The sequence below is a fragment of the Elephantulus edwardii genome, unplaced genomic scaffold (assembly GCF_000299155.1).
Source record: "Elephantulus edwardii isolate Elephantulus edwardi_28Jun2011 unplaced genomic scaffold, EleEdw1.0 scaffold00148, whole genome shotgun sequence".
In the NCBI taxonomy this organism is placed as follows: Eukaryota; Metazoa; Chordata; class Mammalia; order Macroscelidea; family Macroscelididae; genus Elephantulus; species Elephantulus edwardii.
Window position 1 is genome coordinate 5,874,796 of NW_006399898.1, and position 17,861 is coordinate 5,892,656.

General features: G+C 58.1%; 1 protein-coding gene across 1 annotated transcript; it reads left to right on the forward strand.

Moving 5' to 3' along the window:
• The first annotated feature begins 1,523 nt into the window (after window positions 1-1,523).
• CAMKK2 (calcium/calmodulin-dependent protein kinase kinase 2, beta) lies at window positions 1,524-17,659 on the forward strand. The gene is made up of 14 exons (XM_006894656.1): window positions 1,524-1,940; window positions 3,416-3,463; window positions 4,515-4,568; window positions 5,232-5,283; window positions 7,081-7,214; window positions 8,277-8,313; window positions 8,978-8,999; window positions 9,089-9,177; window positions 10,736-10,935; window positions 11,676-11,729; window positions 13,065-13,138; window positions 13,259-13,346; window positions 14,166-14,294; window positions 17,555-17,659. The coding sequence occupies exons 1-14, from the start codon at window positions 1,524-1,526 to the stop codon at window positions 17,657-17,659; spliced, it is 1,503 nt and encodes a 500-aa protein (XP_006894718.1).
• The last annotated feature ends 202 nt before the right edge of the window (window positions 17,660-17,861 follow it).

The window sequence follows — 17,861 nt, forward strand, 5'->3', positions numbered from 1 at the left end:
TCCTCTGGAGCTGGAAGTCAGGGGCTGTGGGCTGTGGGATTTGACACCACACGCACCCTTCAGGGACTCCATTGTCCTCTTCCAGCCGCCGCCGTGAGAGTGACCACTACCCCTGGCCGGAGACCTGGCCACACGAGTCGTGTTGCTGCCACATTTTGTCTGTGCCATTCTGATAGAAATGAGTGTTGGCACAGCAGTTAAGCATCCAGCAGATGGTTGATAGGTTGGTGGTTCGAATCCGCCGGCCAGCTCCACGGGGAGAGATGAGACAGCCTGCCCCCATCAACGGTTGCCTGGGAGTACCTGTGGGAGATGGTCCTCGGCCGTGCAGGTCACTGGGAGTCAGAGGCACCGTGTTCTCCCAGCGCAGGTGAGGGCCTGTGGAGTCGGTGTTCAGAAAGCCCACGAAAAAAAAAAAAGACCACCGTGGGGTCGGAGTGGACTCACGCCTGACCTGCAGAGGGCTCGAAGGGTACGGGAAGACACTGCTCATTTTACCAGCGGAGCGTGCAGCCTGGGTGAGCAGCGTCTCCCGGGGACCAGCCCCAGAGCGCCCTTCGTGTGCGTACGCCCCACCCGGCAACTCTCAGGGCCCCGGGGACGGCGCGGAGCTGCCCACGAGTGGCCGAGGCTGCCTTTGAAATCTCTGCGGTGGTGTTTCCGGCGTCACAGCAGTAGGCGAGGCGCTGGTGCAGACAGACTGGCAGACGGTGGTAGTGGAGGTGACCGCTGTCTGTGGAGTCAGGAGACACTTAACCTGTTGGGTTTAGGACTCCCTTTGACAGAATGGGGAAGCCGGGCAATCTTGGGCTCAGCCCTACTCCATGGCAGCCGGCTGGAGCTGGAAGTGGCCGGCCTGATGTGGGGAGTGCGGGGGGGCTGTGTCGGGGTTTTCTTGTAGTTGGTTTTTCTAGGGGTTTGAGGTCCCTGGTCAGTGCGAGCGGCATGTGCTTCACGGTTCCCCTCAAATGTGATGCCCACAAAGGCCTGGACATGTTTCCTTAAAGAAGAGCCAACCCCCCAAAACCAGACTGGCTGCTGCCGAGTTGACTCTGACTCCCAGCTACCCTGTAGGACGAGGTGGTGGATTTGAACCTCAGACTTTTCTGTTAGCAGCTGGAGGCTTAAACTGCTGCTCCAGCCAAGCTCCTTGAAGGCAACTCAGAGTCGATTTGATGGCAGGGAGTTGAAGTTTTCTCTCCTCTCAGGCGATTGTGTTTGGAATCCACGCTGTGGCCGGTGGAGGGTGCGTGTGGAGCACAGTTTTCGGGGTAGACCAGAGCTGCTGTCCCCCTGGCTGGCAGGATCTTTGCTGAGTGTCAAATCGGGGTGGAAATTGGCACAGTGGGCCCGGGAGGAGAAGTCCTGCCCCCTCCCTGTGTCACTGGCTGGAGACAGACGCTGACCCCTCACTCTCTCTCTGTCTGTCTGTCTGTCTCTCTCTCTCTCTCTGCAGGTAGTCTGCTTGTTGTCACTGCGGATGGGAGCGCCCCAGTGAGTTGCATGAGGCCGGTACCCACACCATGTCATCATGTGTCTCTAGCCAGCCCAACAGTGACCGGGTCGCCCCCCAGGATGAGCTGGGGGGCGGGGGCAGCAGCAGCCAAGCCCAGAAGCCCTGTGAGGCCCTGCAGGGCCTGTCGACCTTGAGTCTCCGCCTGAGCATGGAGTCCTTCATCGTGGTCACGGAGTGCGAGCCAGGCTGCGCGGCCGACAGCCCAGAGGTGCCCTTCCACACTCCCAGGCCTCAGCTCTCCGGCCGCAAGCTGTCTCTGCAGGAGCGGTCCCAGGGTGGCTCGGCACCCGGCGGCTCTGACGTGAACGGGCGCTGTGTCTGCCCATCCCTGCCCTACTCGCCCACTGGGTCCCCACAGTCTTCGCCACGGCTGCCCCGCAGGCCCACGGTGGAGTCCCACCACGTCTCCATCACAGGCATGCAGGTGCGTGAGCCAGCGGGCTGCTGCATCAGAATGCCTAGGCCATCTCTGTCCCCTGGGGGGGGTGTCTCTGTGAGTTTGGGCTCCCCAGAAGCAGACTCAGGGCAGGATTCAGCAAAGCCAGTCATCGGGGGGTAACAGAAAGGAATAAGGCAGGGTAGATGTGAGACAGTAGAGAGTGGTGAGGTCTGTGGCAAACACTGGTAAGGGCGAGACCTCCAGGCAGGATGTCTACAAAGGGCCATTCTCAGATTGTCTCACTGTACGCGACTGAGGCCAGATCTGTCTGTGGATGCTTTTATTACTCAACCTTTTCATGGCCTGAGGGGCTTATAGTGTCCACCTATTTTTTCCCCCACCCCTGGGGTTTGGTGGGAAGTTCGTATCTCCCTTTAGTGTGGCTGCCGTCTGGTTGAGGAGCACGTAACTGTGGTCTAAAGAAACTGGCCTCCTCTCGCCAATCCTAGCATCAGAGCCTTCTCTGGACACTTGTGTCCTGCTGGTTGTATCAGAGAGGGCACTGGTGGTCCATGGGGGAAGGAGTTGTTTCCAAGGCAGGTGGTTCAAATCCAGCAGCTTCTCCACAGGAGAGAGGTGGACAGTCTCCTCCTACGTGATCGACAGCCTCTGAAGCCCCGCTGGAGGTCAGCTGAGTCAGAGCTGACTCGACAGCACTCAACAACAGTTCTGTCAAAGGCGCCCTGGTGTTGTCTGTGCTGAGCTGTGAACCAGAAGGCGGCCAGCTCTCCTGCAGGGGAGGAAGAAGCCCGATGGGGGGGTCTTTATCGACATGATGCCAGTGGGTTTTAATTTATAAAAATTTGTGTCACCTTGGTGGAGCTCTGGTGGCCTAGTGGCCAAAAGCTGAACTGCAATCCCAGAAGTGCGCGGTTCGAATCCACCAGATGCTCTGCTGGAGAAGGAGGGGCAATCTCCTCCTGTCCCAGTCACATCTGATTTGAGGGTACACACAAAAAAGTAATAAAATAAAATTTAAAAAAGAAGAAAATTTGCATCACCTCAAGTATTTTTGCACTTAAAATGTCTTCAGTTACTGAAAAATGCATAGTTTCAATCGGAAATTCAAACCAGAAAATCATTCTGCTTGGAAGGGGTTCATCGGTGGTGAACGAGAGAAAGAACCCCGGAAGTGACGCTGGAGGCCGGCCCGCCTTGTGAGAACGCCTTAGCATTGAGGTGGGCTCTCGGACGGTCACACGGCCGCTGGCTGGGCTTCGCCTCAGGAGCCACGGTTTCCAAAAAGATTGTATCGCCTGCCCGCTCCTCAGACTCTGCGGCCAGGGTGGCGGTCAACTGGCAGAGGGCAGGGACGGGGCCACCCCGTTGGGTCTGTGGGGCTGGCCGTGTCCTCCTTCCTGATGTGACGCTGGGTGCCGGGCGGTGTTTCATGTGGGAGTTTTCATTCTCCATCGTCAGGCTCTTTACAGCGCTTAACTCACGTCTCCACCTTCTCGCAGGACTGTGTGCAGCTGAACCAGTACACCCTGAAGGACGAGATTGGAAAGGTACCTGCCCCAGAGGCCGGGCTGGCATCAGTGTCCATGCGGGGCCCCGCGTGTGGTGGCAGAGACCCAGCTCGGGAGGGGAGCCCCTGGGGGCCGCGTTAGGAGAAGGCTTGGTCTCAGCTAGGTTTTGTTTGGCTTTTCGTATTCAGATTGAATGTGTGTGGCTTTTTTGTTTTTTGAGGTTTATTTTCATATATTCATTGTTGCCAAATGAATACTGGCAAACATCTTGCCCCTGCTTCTTTTTATTCTTATTATTAATTTTAATGGAAATTTACAGAAACTTCGGATTTCCATTCATTCCTTGTTGCACTTTTCTCCCTGCCTACCCCTCCCCTTCAAAATTGAATGTCTTTTTGCAATAACTCCTATAGCTTCATGGATTGCCATGGTGACAGTCACCTCCATCCCATAAGTGTTCTGTTTTCTTTCCCAGCTTACTACTCGTACAGCTAATTTTATTGTGTTTGGCCCAGTGGGCAGTATCTGTACAATAACAAGAACAAAGGCCCAAATGCCTATAGAGGGCAAGTGGGTGGTTTAAAGGAATGAAGCAGGCAAGCTGTAGACAGTACGGAGCAGTGTGGTCTGTGGAAAACAGCATACAGAAATGAGGGCCCCACAGCCACTTTTGGTTTTTTCCAAGAGAAGCTGGGAATATAGATTTTTACATAAAATAGTTCTGTTTTTAAGTGTTGGCAACTAATTGAAACTCTAAAACCTCAGTGGTCACACAACGCGCCCTCGCAGGCCAGACTCAGTGGTCACACAACGCGCCCTTGCAGGCCGGACCTCAGGGTCCGACAGCGCGCCCTTGCAGGCTGGACCTGTCCAGTGAGCTGCCTCTTGACAGTTATGTTTGACTCCTGCAGATCATAACTTTGCTTTTTTATGTTGTAAATTTTTTTTTCTTAGCTTTTGGTTGTTTTTTTTTTTAATTTAAGTGGAAAGTTTATAGATCCTGTTGGTTTTTCATTCACTCATTCGTAGACATTCTGTCTCATGAGTTCTAATCAGAGACCCTAACGTCTGATTGTGTACCTTCACCCAGGGCTCCTACGGCGTGGTCAAGCTGGCCTACAACGAAAACGACAACACATACTACGTGAGTACCCACGTCCCCCTGGCCCAGTCCCCACTGTCTAAGGAGGAACCGTCCACCAGCGCTCGGCTCTGGACACGGATGTCAGAGCCATGCTGCCAGGTCATCCTGGGTGTTGGTCCCATTTTACAGATGGGCAAATGGGCAGTTAAGGCCAATGTCTCTATGCCCAGACGACTGTGTCTTCATCTGCTGATGCACCAGTTCTCTTGTGGTCCTGGACATTCGACCCTCTTACCTGAACTTTAAGAGTCAGTCCAGTAGGGGTTCAAATCCTGGCTCAGCCATGTAACCTTGGGCAAGGGATGTAACCTTGAGCCTCAGTTTCCCCAGGTGTAAATCTGAGGGTCACCCCTCCCTCGCTCATCTCTCTAGCTGAATCCAGGGTCTTGATTCAGAGGCAGTGAATAGGCTCTTAGCTGGAAGGGCTTGTCAGAAAAGCAGGAGCCCCATGAGGGGGACAGGGGCCTGGGAACCCCGTTTCCACACACCCTCATGACTTCTGGGGTGTCCCTCCATGCACCTTAGTGGTTACTTGATTACCTCTGGTGACGAGGAACTCACTACGTGTCTCAGGGCTCTTTGAGAGCTGGAGCTGAGCATGGGGACCTCCCCCTCCACTGTCCTTGCTGCTTGAACCTGGGTGTGGGGTCTCTTCTCCCACAGGCCATGAAGGTGCTGTCTAAGAAGAAGCTGATCCGCCAGGCAGGCTTTCCACGTGAGTTTTGGGGGCCACTGCCTCAGTTCTGGGGGCAGGGGCCTGGGGACAACAGGTCAGAGACCACTGAATGGCACCCCCAGAGGCCCCACCAAGGGGTGGTTGGAGGAAAGCCCTGGCGGGGATCCCTGAACCCCTCAGACTTCCCTCAAACAGTGGTACCCTTCCTTCTCATGTCCTTTATGTATTTCTACTTGAAAATAGTTAATAAAGTAACATAAATGCCAAATAAAAATACCCACCCGAGGCAGAAAGTCCACAGTTCACAAAGTTTAATGTCACTCGTGTGTGTGTGCCGTAAACAGTCTGGTAGACAGGAGAGGGAGATGCCCTGCTGGGGCAGTGAGTCAAGCACTGATCGGAGAGCCCAACTGATACCAGAAAGACGAGACGGCCTGTTCCCATCAGATTGACAGCCTCGGACACCCACCGGGGCAGTTCTGCTCTGTCCTGGGGGTGGTGGTCACTGTCAGCACTGACTCAATGGCCCTGAGTTTTTTAGTGTAAAGAAGAGGAAACTGGACAAAGTTATGAAACTTCTTGGCCATAGACAGACACCTGTGGAGTGAGGCACTGGGCTTGGGGGCTCGGAGAACAACCGGGTCGACTGGCGTTGGAGAATTCACCAAGGGAGTTCTTGACGCCCTTGCGGGGTGGTGGGGAAGCGAGACTGGAGGCTGAGCACCCAGTGAGAGGTCTTCCAAGTGCAAGTGGTGTTCTCTCCCCATCGGAGAAGAAAGCCAGGGACTCAGAGGACCAGTGGCCACGTGGACCTGACATCACAAGACCTAGCTGGTGCCTGCCTTCCACCACCACCATCTGATCAGGACCACAGAGTCCTGGACAGAAGGGCAGACAAGCGTGGAACGAAAGTCATAATCGTCGAAAAGGAGCAGACGTGGTCACTGATGCAGACGGTGGAGCCCATCTTTACACCCTTCAAAGCTGGGATGGAAGAAAGCGGTAGATAGGCCTGTAAAGTGACTGTAACACCGGCGAGGGCCTTGCTGCTGAAAATAACCGGCCAGAAGAGGCCAGAGGTCAGCATGTGCCCAGGCAAAGCTGGGCAGGCCGGGAGGGGTAGCTGGAAGTGGGAGGAGTGCTGTTCCATCCAGGGGATTTTAATTGTCACAACATGTATTGAAAAGTGTTGAATGGAAAACAAGTAAACTTTCATCCAAGCTACAATGAAAGAAGGAAAACTCCCTGAATTTTAAAACAGTAGCCTTGGCGACTCATAGTGACCTTATGAACGAAAGACCTGAACAGTTGTATCATTTTCATCGTTTCTCCAAGTTCATAGGGTTTCCGGAGGGAAGCTATTTCGGAAGTGGATGCCACTCCTGCTTCCAGGCTTGTTTTAATCGGGGAGCTCTACCAAACACTGTCCACCATGGGTAACCGTGATCACATCTGACACATCATTGTCACAGTGTTCAGCATCACAGCAACCACGAGTTACCTCTGTACAGCAGATGACCAGTGCTAGACCAGCTAGAAGAATGACCAAAAACAATTAAAACCAGGCCTGAGTGACACAGATTAAAATCACCCACCTTTGGCTTGGTAGCGTCGCTTCCTGTCCACTAGGCCAACTGAGCTCTCTCTGTGTTGTTGTTGTTAAGTGCCGTTGAGTCGTAGGCGACTCATAGCGACCCTATGAAGGAAAGACCTGAACACTTGTATAATTTCTTCGTTTCTCCAAGTTCATAGGGTTTCCAGAGGGAAGCTGTTTTGGAAGTGGATGCCACTCCTGCTTATATCATTTAAAAATTCAGTGGATTCTGTCTCCTCCAGGCCGCCCTCCTCCCCGAGGCACCCGGCCGGCCCCCGGGGGCTGCGTCCAGCGGAGGGGCCCCATCGAGCAAGTGTACCAGGAGATCGCTATCCTCAAGAAGCTGGACCACCCCAATGTGGTGAAGCTGGTGGAGGTGAGGGGGACCCCCGGGGGAAGACTCCTGCGTCGGCCCTCACCCTGGCGTGACCCAAGGTCCATGCTGTGTCCAGAGAGCCAGGCTCCTGTCTGCAACACAGGGTGGACTGTGTGGTGTGGGCTGCCCCCACCCTCCACGCCTGGAGGAGACATGGTGGCGCAGTGCGTAAAGTTAACCAGAAGGTCGCCCGTCAGAGCCCTCCTGCCGTGCGCGGCAGAAAGATGTGGTGGTCTTTTCTGCGAAGAGTCCCAGCCTGGGGAGCCGTTGGGCACGTCCTCTCTGTCCTTCAGGTCACTAGGAGTTGGAATCAGCTTGATGACAGTGTGTGTGGCTTTTTTATTTTCCTTGAACATACTTCATTGTCCCCATTTTACAGATGGAGAAGTTAAGGCTCGCGGGAACAGTGTGCCTTGTCCTTCACTAATCGCTGGCTGTGCCGTCTGTCCTCTGACATGTACACATAGATGTCCAGTGAGCAGACACAGGGCTCCTTAGAAGGCCCGCTTAGACGTTGAGAAGTGATCCACGTGGTGTTGCAAGGGCAGGGAAGCTTTGGGGTGCAGTGCACCCCTCTTTCTCCTCACCCAGGCACTGAGCCATGGGCCTACAAGGGCTGGTGTCTCCCTCCATTCATGTGACCTTTACAAGTCCCTGTGTGTCAGAGCCCATGGTGGTGCAGTGCTTTACACACTCTGCTTCTCATGAAAGGCTGGACACCGCGTTCCCCCGAGGAGCCCTGGAGAAAGACCTTGTGGTCCGCTCCCCAACCCGTGCAGGGCCACAGTCCTGGCCTCCAGACGTGGGCAGCCTGAGTGGGCATCCCCTGGACGGGAGCCAGTCCCGCTTCCTCCCTCTGCACCCTCCTCTCACGGCATTCTGGGTCCTTGAGGACTGGGGCCAGGAGCTGCTGGGGTCCAGGTGGCCATTTGAATCCTGGACTGTGTTCTCTTGCTCTTCAGATAGGTGACCAGGCCCACACAGGGCGCCTGCTGGCTCTGTCTCGGGGCTGCCTTGTCCATGCTCACTTCTCCCCTCACCCTCCTGCCCCTCTGCCAACAGGTCCTGGATGACCCCAGTGAGGACCATCTGTACATGGGTAAGAGCCCTGTCCTTCCACCAGCCGTGTCCAGTCACGTGTGCCTGCGTCAGCACATGGCCCTTCAAACTCCGCCCACGGGGACTGTCCCTGTTCTGGGTCCAGCTGGGCCCCCTTCAGCCCTCTTAAAGCTGCAGCCCCTACTTTGAAACAGAAGAGGAAAGGGCGTTCTTGTCTGGACTTTGAGTCTGGGTCCCATTCACTGGCAAATAATTCTCAAGCGCCCAGTACGTGCCTGGCCCCGGGGGTGCAGTGAGGAGGCAGAAAGCTCTTCAGAGGCCGGGACTGCAGTTGAGGGAGACAGAGGTATCTTCACTTCACGTAGAGCCCGGAGGTGGATTCTCGCCCAGCTCTGGAGGCCCATTCAAATTCAGGGTGCCAGCGGGCTTCGTCCCGGAGACGGCTCCAGGGGAGAACCTTCCTCACCTCTCAGCTGTGGGGACCGCTCCACGCCTTGCCTCCAGCTGTGCATGGCCACCCCCCTGTGTCCCCTCGTCCTTGTGTGGGCCCACCTTGCTCCGGGGTGACCTCATCTTCTATGCTGTGACCCCACGGCCCCCAGGACCCCTTCCAGGGCTTCCCGACATTCCTAGACACGGAGGGAGGATGGGAGGGGGGTGAGTCCTTCCCTCAGTGTAACGGCCTGGCCCTTCTTCCCTTTCAGTGTTTGAACTCGTCAACCAGGGGTGAGTGTCCAACACCTGTGGGGGTGGGTGGTGCGGGGCAGGCCCCGCCTGTGTCTGGCTGCACTCTCACCTGCGCGCCCTCCTTCCAGGCCTGTGATGGAGGTGCCCACCCTCAAGCCGCTCTCTGAAGACCAGGCCCGCTTCTATTTCCAGGATCTGATCAAAGGCATTGAGTACTGTAAATGGGGCTGGTGGGAGGCGGTGGTCAGAGAGCAGAAAGGTCCCCATTTCCCTGCGGGAGGAGGGGCTGCAGGGTCGTGACCAGCCGCACTGACGGCGCTCCCTGAGCAAGCACCGGCTCTCTCAGTGGGGACGGTGGTCCGGCCCTTCCCAGATCCGCCTGCCGTGGTCAGGGACTGCGTGCCTTGTCCCTCCGTCCTCCGACAGCCGCAGGTCATCCTTCACCCCTGTGGTCTGCACTTCCTGTGGCTGCTGGTACAGAAGCCCACAGGCTAAGGGTTTGAGAGCAACAGAAGTCTATCTCCGTTCTAGAAGCTGGAGCTTAGAAAGCAGGATGTCAGCCCAGCCGTGAAGGTTCTAGGGAGTTCTTCCTTGTTGCTTCTAGCGTCTCCTGCTTCCTGGCGTCTCAGTGTTGTGTCTTCCCCTCTGTTTCTTGTTCGAGGGCATCAGTATTACTGGATTCAGGACCAAGACGGTCATGTTAAATACCCTGATCACCTTCCACACAAGGCTGCGTGCTGAGGTGCCAGGGCAGACAGGGGTTTTGGACGATGCTTTTCACCTCATGGCCTTTTCCCCTCTATCAAAGGGGACAAAGTACTTCTGGTGATGTCGTCAGTTACATGTTGGGCTGCTCACCAAAAAAGTCAGTGGTTCAAATCCACCAGCCACACCAAGATCCAAAATCTATAGATCAAATGACTGATTACAGAGGGTCCATGCGTCAGGCAACAGAAAGAGTGAGGAATAGAAGAGTTCTGGCAAGATGTCTACTGCATAGTCTAGGAGCAGAGCACATCCTAGAGGAAGTTCTCATTTTGCTTTGGAGGCCTCCAAGTGATTGGGTGAGGCCCACCCTGCTGAGAAGGTTAATCTGCTTTACTTAAGACTCCCTGCTGTGAAGTGGATTCCAACTTCTAGTAATCATCCCTCGTGTTTCTGAGGCTGCACATCTTTCTGGAAGGAAACTGCCCAGCTTTCTCTCATCGAGCAGCTAGTGGATTTGAACTACTTAACTTCTGGTTAGCGGCCCAACACTTAATGCATTGTGCCACTGAGATCCCTTGTTTTCCTTGATGTCATCAGATGCATATACTCGTTAACCGTGTCTTGACCACACAGCTGGGCACTGGCGTTGGCCAAGTTGGCACATAAAACCACCCACCGCTGTAGGCTTGTCCCCTCTCATTGATGACCACCTAAGAGCCCCACTTCTGCCCTGTTCAAACCTCAGATCAGCCCACTCTGTGAGCCCCTGGGTCTGTGACCCGCTTGTACTGCACCTTTGATAAACTGGTTTGCACGAGTCTGGAGGTGCCTCCCTGGAAGCAGGTGACCTCCTGCCAGGAGTGGCTGTGGCTTACACCTCGCTGACAGCAGTGGGCTGTCACTGATTGTGACCGGCAGTCCTTGACCGTAGGAGAGAAGTTCTTTAGTCACTGGCCCTGTCTTTCACCTCTTGCACACTGGGGTGCAGGAAGCCTGGGCAGAGCCTTCTGGAGGGGTGGTTCCACATGCCTTCCTGTCCCTCTCTTTGTCTCTCCCCAACCACCCAGTACACTACCAGAAGATCATTCACCGGGACATCAAGCCGTCCAACCTCCTGGTCGGAGATGACGGACACATCAAGATCGCCGACTTTGGCGTCAGCAACGAGTTCAAAGGCAGCGATGCACTCCTCTCCAACACCGTGGGCACGCCTGCCTTCATGGCGCCCGAGTCGCTCTCCGAGACCCGGAGGATCTTCTCAGGGAAGGTACCCAGGCCCGTGGGACAGGGCTGCGGGCTGACCTCCCGAGGCCGAGTTCTGCCTGCGTTCGGGCCCAGTTGTTTGTGAGGACCCAAGCCCAAGCCCGCCTGACCTGAACAGTGAACCGTGAACTCTGGCCGAGCAGTGGGGCGTGGTTCGCTCTGGACCCCGGTGTTTACACAGGAATGGCCCTTCTCTTCCTCCTAGCCCCCCTGTGCTTGCTTCATCGCAAACACATCACACACCTGCAGTTTCAGGCCACTTTTCTACCTGGTTACCAACCTCAATGGCTGCAACGTTCCCTTTTCTGAAAGCTCCAGTGGAAATCCCAGGCTTGGCTCTGATTGGTCCAGCTTGGGTCATGTGCCCACCCATGGTGCCTGTGGGCAGTAGAGCTGTCATCGGTCAGGCCTGGGTCTTGTCCCAGTCTGAAGTCACAGGACAGGCTGTATCCCAGGCCCACGAAGGAGGGAAAGCTGAGGGGCAGGTGCTGGGCAGGTGGGGCAGCGAGTGTCCTCCCAGCCTCCCCTCTCCCTGAGCTCCTGTCTTCCCCACTCACCACACTCCCAGCCTCCCCTCAAACTGGCCGCCCAGCCGCTCCTCACACTGGGTTCTGGGTCTCCTCTCTCACGAGCCTCCCCTCTTATCAGCCTCCCCTCTCACCAGGCTCCAGGCCTCCCCTCTCACCGGGCTCCAGGCCTCCCCTCTCATGGGCCTCCCCTCTCACTAGGCTCTCTGTCTTGCAGGCCTTGGACGTCTGGGCCATGGGTGTGACGCTCTACTGCTTTGTGTTTGGCCAGGTAACGGGGTGTGGGGGGGACGCTTTCTAGACAAAGGATCCCTGCATTGCACAGTGTCAGGAGGGGCTAGTCCTCGGACAGGGACATCCTGCGGGAGCGGTGAGGGGCCAGAGGAAGACCCTCAACCGGACGCATTGACAGGGCTGTAACAAGGGGCTGCAGTGTACTGGAGACAGTGAGGACGTCACAGAATAGGGTGAGGGCTAGAAGAGGGGCTCATGGGGTCGCCGTGAGTGGTTGGCGACTCGATGACACCTGACAGCTGTATCTAGGCTCTGCTGGCCCGGGGGGTCTAGCCCAAAGGGGGTGCCTTTCTGGCCTTTGGACTCTCCCAGCAGCTGCTCCCGTGGGACTCCCAGCCTCTCCAGACCTGGCCGGAGGTCAGCGGGGGGTTCCAACTCAGCGGTGATGGGGATTTTTATATATTGGTGCAGTGGTTCAAAAGAGAGATTCCGCCTTGGCCACCAAGTGGGGGTTCTGCAGGAGGGGAGACCCCCTCTGACCACATCTCTGACCTCTAAGCCTCCGGGGCAGTCCTGTGTCCTGCAGGGCCGCTCTGAGTTTGCCTTGACTGGGTGTCTGTGGGCTCTCGATGGTGTGTGCATGAACAGATAACGTGTACAGTGGTCAATGACCGTGGGGTGGGACAGCTGGTGACGGGCTGTCGGGGACCCCGTCGTGGAGGACGAGAGAAGACCGTCAACAAGTAGGACTGACAGTGACAAGGCTTACTCACAGAGGGGAGGCAGCTTCTCTGTGAGGGCAGGTGTCCCGGGAAGGCCTCCTGAGAAACTGAACTGGGCCGGAGACCTGCGGGGAGGAAGCTTCAGGAAGAACATTCTAGCACAGGGAACAGCCAGTGAAACGGCCATGGAAACCCTTGACACAGGGCTTGTCTCGGGCTCAGCCCTCTGGTCCTGACAGTGCCCCCTCGACTTTGCTGTCACCTGGCTTCTGGAAACAGTTCCTGAGGAAGGCCGCCGTACGTTAGAGCAGGCTCCAGGAAGTTCCTCCCAGAACTGGAGAACGAGGCCGCTGTCTCCCTAGGGGCTGGCCGTGGTCGGCGGTGTCGCCAAGACAGGGTGTCGCATGGACCCCAGCGTGTCAGAGGGGATGACCCCAGGACCTGCAGCCGTGGGAGCAGGCAGGCACCAGAGTGGGGTGGGGTCACCAAGGCAGGGGTGTCACTAAATTGATGTCACCCGCCACCAGTAGGGCAGAAGGGAGGGGTGATGAGGCCGTCCATCGGTCAGGGTGGAGGCAGGTGGGGGTGTGACGCTGCGGGTTCCCTCACGGGGTGACAGCGCTGACCCCCCTGTCCTCGGCCTGCTGCAGTGCCCCTTCATGGACGAGCGCATCATGTGTTTACACAGTAAAATCAAGAGCCAGGCGCTGGAGTTCCCTGACCAGTGAGTGCGCCCCCGCCCCCCTTCCCCTCGCTGCGTCCACCTCTCACACTTACTCTCCCCCCAGGCCCCACATAGCAAGGACTTGAAGGGCCTGATCCCCTGACTCTCCCTCCACCCCAGACCCGACATAGCCGAGGACCTGAAGGGCCTCATTACTCGCATGCTGGACAAGAACCCCGAGTCGAGGATCTTGGTCCCGGAGATCAAGGTAGATGAAGGCCGTGTCCCTGGGGCGGGTGCCCGGCTTGGCTGCGTCTTGCGCTTGGGGTTGTTTGGCTCAGACTCACCCAGCTTGGCTCGTGTCCCACCGCCCGCCACGGTGCCCCGCTCACCGCTGCCCTCCAGGCCTGGGCTGCTGGGAGCTGGTGGACAGATGGCAGTGCTGGTGACAGGTCGTAGGCCCGTGGCTGACCAGCAGGCAGCCTCCGCTTGCTCCGACTGGCTTGAGGCCCTTCCCTACCCTCCTCTGCCTATGCTGGGCCCCTCCTGGACCCGCCTGGACACCAGTCTTGAGGGGGAAATTCAGTGAGAGGGAGGAGGGGGCGGTGGGACCCCTCAGGATCCTGGCTCAAGTCCACCTGTTAGAGGAGACATCTGTGCCCATCCTCCCCTGTCACATCTGGCCCTCTGGAGCGTTGCTTCAGAGACTGTGGACTGTCACCTGGGGGCCGCCGGGAAGGTCCGCTGTCGGAGCGTGGACCCTGGTGGGGGGAGGGGTCCACAGCCTGTCGGTCGCGTCCTGATCACTGGCCTCCCTGCCTGTGACATGGGAGAGTGCGGCCTGCCACAGCCAAGCCTCCAGGCCTGCAGGTGACACTCAGGTGGTCACTTCTGCTGAGCCCTGCCAGGAGGGACGCGGGTCGAACGCCGTTGATCCCCGTGTCGGCCGCCCCGTCGCCCCTGCCCTCCGCCCGCTGTCTGCATGCCGGCCACAGGCCCACGCGTGCCCTCCGCCCTGGCTGCGGGCCTCTGTGCTCTCGTCCTCCGCGGGCTGGCCGCCGCCTCACCCCCCTGTCGTTCGTTGAAGCTGCACCCCTGGGTCACGAGGCACGGGGCGGAGCCGCTGCCGTCGGAGGACGAGAACTGCACGCTGGTCGAGGTGACCGAAGAGGAGGTCGAGAACTCGGTCAAACACATTCCCAGCCTGGCGACAGTGGTAAGGCAGCAAAGCCCACTGCCCAGAGCGGGGACGGAGCCTGTGGCCGCGCTCGAGGGCAGGCGTGGGGCCGGCCGGCCCTGCCTCTTAGCTCCCCAGCTTCTGTTCCTGCCGGACCCCGGCACCACCAGGCGCGGGGTGACCCCTGTCCAGGACCCTGGCTTCCTGGACCCCAGCTCGCCTTTCAGAGCAGGAGTGGCAGGAGGCCGGGCAGGGCTCAGGTGGCCTCCAGGACAGCTTCCCTCACCAGCTGGACCCCCTTTTCAGAGCTGCAGCCCGTGCTGTACGTGCCAGGTGGTTCTTCCTGACCCCTGAGGTCAGGAGGCTGCAGAGGACCCACTGTTGTGTGTGGTCGAGTTGGAACAGGCTCCTGCGGACCATTCAGGGGGTGATCAGAGGCCGTACGTCCCCCGGGAGAAGCCTGTCCGTCTTCCTCCCGCCGGTTCAAACGGCTGCCTTTGGTTTGCCAGCACAGCTCTTGACCACTCAGCCCCCAGAGCTCCCTGGGCAGCCCGGAGGCCTCTTTTGTGCCCTGGAATTTCAGTTAGACCCAGGAGGAGCCTTGGAGGCACCTGGAGCCAGCCGCCAGCTGGGCCCTGCCCAGAGGGAGACCAGGAGTCCCAATGACCAGGGGTCCATGGGATTGTCCTGGGGGCAGACCCCACCTGGCCACCTCTGCCGTGGGCACCTCTAAAGCTGTGGGGTGTGGCTGACCGTATTTAGCCCCCTGGCCAGCCTGCAGGGTAACCGCGTGCCCGGCCTTGTGGACGTGTCCCGTGTAGGAGCCCGGTCTCCAGGTTCTCCAGCTTTTCACGGCTCCTTCCTCTTTTCACGCGCTCTCGTTCTCTTCTGGCTGCAGCCTCCTGGGGTGGGGGGTCATCACATCCCAGCCACCGCCTCGCGCCGGGGCCTCTGCATGACCTGTGAAAGCTCACCCACGCCGCCACGTTCGCCCACTAACCGCTGTGCCCATGGCCAGGGCAGCATTGGACCCCTAGTGCCTCTCTCCATCCTACGTTGTTAGACGGGGGTAGGGGGGGGCCTCTCATCAGCTCATGGCCTTCTCCACTGTCCCTCCAGCCGCAGCTGTGGGCTATGGGGGGACCTTGGCTGACCCTGGAGGCCGGTGCTCATTCAGTATTCGGGAAGCACTTCTTCAGATTGGTGGATTCGCTTTGGTTGTTACGGAGAGTGTTCTCAGTAAGCAGGACGTCTGCTCCACCGTTTTGCCACGGCCAGTTCGGTGCCGCGGACAACGTTCTCCGGGCTGTGCGACCGTCCTCCCCTCTTTCAGAACTGCTCCTCCCCCGTCCGCATGAACTCCTTGCCCCCGGGTCCTGGCTGACCATTGGAGTGGTCTCCAGCTTGGCCTCTTAGAGGCAGTTAAAGCACAGTGGGGCTGCTGTCACTAGTCCACCTCGACCGGGCAAGTTTGTGGTTTAGTGATTATCTGTGAGCGGGCCTCTCGGGTTCCTCTCGTCTACACGTCCTTGAGAATTTGAAATTCTCTTCTGCCTCTGCCCTCATGCTTGAGATCAGGATTCTTCATGGAATTTCTGCTAAAACAGTCAGCAAGGTCACCTTCTGGGCTGCTGGCAAAGGAGGCCGTGGTCCAGGGGGGACTCGCCACACCCTGTAGCCCCCACGCCGCCTCTGACCGCTGCCCCTGCCTCTCCTCCCTCCTCTCTTGCACCAAGAAGAGGGAGACCAGCTGTTGTGTCTTGAGCGCAGGTGGCCACTTCCAGGCACTGTCCACAGACAGTCAGTAGCCAGTTGACTGGGACACCCCCTGAAACGGGACCCTAAACCTCCACACCAGGAACCCCACGAGGTTCTGGGATGTACGTAAGCAGAGCAGCCTCCGAAGCACCGTTCGGGTCCCCACATTCGTGTTAATGTATCTGTTACACAACAGGAAACACTTACATAACCGGCTTCCTGGGAAAAGCAGGACACTCCTGAAACAGATGAGGGGGTGAGGCGGCACGCAGGGGCTGAGGGGGAACATTGCCTTCTTCCAGAAGGATCCTCGCTTTCCCCTGGGTCAGACCCAGCCGAGCGGGGGGCCGGTCTGCTTAGAGTGGACAGGGAGGTGAAGGGCACTGAAGAGCCTCCTTGCTCTGCAGAGAGGTGGCCAGCACAGCCTTCCCCTGGGAGGGACGGGCCCCCAGGCCTCTGCCCACCCCTCTTAGCCATCAGCCAGCCCCGTAGCCATCTCTGGGGCCTTGGGCTGTTTCCTTCATTCCTACTGGGACACGAACCGTAGCCCCATGGGAAACCATGCTCCCGTCCACTGCTGCTGGAAGCCCAGGTGTGCAGACCCCGTGGGAACCCCGAGTCCTCAAAACAGAGGTGGACACGTGCAAGCCCACAGTCCCATAGCTCCCACACCCAGGCCTGAAGGCGCAACTCCATGGTTCTAGAAGGCAGGAGACGGTGTGGGTGTCCATCTACATGAGCTGGACGAAAGGTGCCCTGGCCATTGTCCTGTGTGCACACTTAAAGCAGACTCACGCCCTCGGCTGATCCCGACCCCGGCGACCCTCCACTGGCTTTCTGAGCCCGTGGGTCTTTGTGCAAGGAGACTGCCTCTCTGTGGCCCCTGGAGAAGCTGGTGGATTCGAACCCCCAGCCTTGTGGTTGGGAGTGCAGCACATAATGCACTGGCCCCCCAGGGCTCTTTTAGGGTGCCGAGGAGAAGGCCATCCACTGTGTGAGTGAACGGTACTGTAGAAGGGGTGCAGCCATACACCCCAAGGCAGGTTGCCAAGGGATGAGAAGGGGAGTTAGCAATTGAGGGTTCAGGGTACCAGGACCACGTCAAGTGGTTCCGCTCAGCCATCCTCTGGGGCCCCCAAGGCTGGAAATACTCACGGGAAAAGGCAGCCTGTCTTTCTCCCGTGGAACGGCTGGTAGATTCGAACTGTCAGCCTTTTTTGTAGCCTGCTGTGTCACCCACTGCTCAGGGCTCCTTGTGCCAGGTAAGGGTACGGAGGCTCTCTTTGGGCTGTGAGAAGGTTCTGGAGTTAGGAAGAGGTGCTGGTCGCACAAGCTCATGACTGTAACTAAAGGCCACTGACTTGTGTCCTCAGGCTGCTGTCCCCTGCAGGAAGGTGGCCGTGCGGACAGCCTCTCGGTCCTGCCATGAGCCGCCAGAGCCGGCCAGGCTGGGCCATGCCGAGGGGCCGCGGCACCGGGAGAGGAGAACGTGGTTGGATCTCTCCAGCGGCTGACCAGTCACGGCCCTGTCTCCTCTCCAGATCCTGGTGAAGACCATGATCCGGAAGCGTTCCTTCGGGAACCCATTCGAGGGCAGCCGGAGGGAGGAGCGTTCCTTGTCAGCACCTGGGAACCTGCTCGTGTGAGTAACCAGGTGGGGAGGCTGGTCCCCAGAGGCTGCGATGACCAGATGGGCACTGCTGCCCACACAGGAACCCCAGAGCCACTGCCGGCTCGGGTCAGCCAGGCCCAGGAGGACGTGACTCCCTGTGGACCATCATGGTGTTCCCTGGGGGTTTCAGGCCCTAGGGCAGGTGAGGGGCGTGGCCTTGGTAAAGGATGCCGCCT

What these genes read in the sequence shown, in the direction of transcription:
- CAMKK2 (XM_006894656.1), top strand. Translation starts at nt 1,524, where the DNA reads ATGTCATCATGTGTCTCTAGCCAGCCCAACAGTGACCGGGTCGCCCCC. An exon ending in CCGCCAGGCAGGCTTTCCAC is followed by an intron (nt 5,284 to 7,080) that starts GTGAGTTTTGGG and finishes TGTCTCCTCCAG; the next exon opens with GCCGCCCTCCTCCCCGAGGC. An exon ending in GCGCTGGAGTTCCCTGACCA is followed by an intron (nt 13,139 to 13,258) that starts GTGAGTGCGCCC and finishes CCTCCACCCCAG; the next exon opens with ACCCGACATAGCCGAGGACC.